Source organism: Penaeus monodon, chromosome 23 (assembly GCF_015228065.2).
Source record: "Penaeus monodon isolate SGIC_2016 chromosome 23, NSTDA_Pmon_1, whole genome shotgun sequence".
Taxonomy (NCBI): domain Eukaryota; kingdom Metazoa; phylum Arthropoda; class Malacostraca; order Decapoda; family Penaeidae; genus Penaeus; species Penaeus monodon.
Window position 1 is genome coordinate 39,287,990 of NC_051408.1, and position 381 is coordinate 39,288,370.

At 37.8% G+C, this 381-nt stretch overlaps 1 protein-coding gene across 1 annotated transcript in view; it reads right to left on the reverse strand.

Annotated features, from left to right (window-relative positions):
• LOC119588255 (glycine-rich protein 23-like) overlaps nt 1-242 on the reverse strand; it is a 689-nt gene extending 447 nt beyond the window's left edge. The window contains exon 1 of the mRNA XM_037936951.1: nt 141-242. Coding sequence (XP_037792879.1) covers nt 141-161 — 21 coding nt within the window. The 5' untranslated portion in view covers nt 162-242. The remainder of the gene's footprint in view (nt 1-140) is intronic.
• Between the last annotated feature and the right edge of the window lie 139 nt (nt 243-381).

A 381-nucleotide genomic window follows, 5' to 3' on the forward strand; every position in this document is an offset into this window, starting at 1 on the left:
TTCCTAAACATTCTTTTTTTCTTACAAACAGTGTAGTCATATCAAATTTCATGCTCTTTAACATATCAAAGTAAAAAACAAAAACATATTCATAAACTGAATTTGACATAAAGTTAAGGATACTGATAATTCTTCCATACCAAAGATCGGCAAAGGATCATGACTGGCTGTTCGGTAGACTTCGCAGGGGAGAAAACGCCTGAGATGTGTGCCACTACCTGCGGTCTTCCCGTATTTATGCCGAACACCGTTTCTCACAAGGACATGATATGTGGTGGTCATATCTTTTTTATTTAAAACAAAACGGATGTAAAGTTTGACGTTAACATTTTCTCACTCTGGAATGCCTGTGGCAAAGTCACGATCGTGAGCCATGCTTGT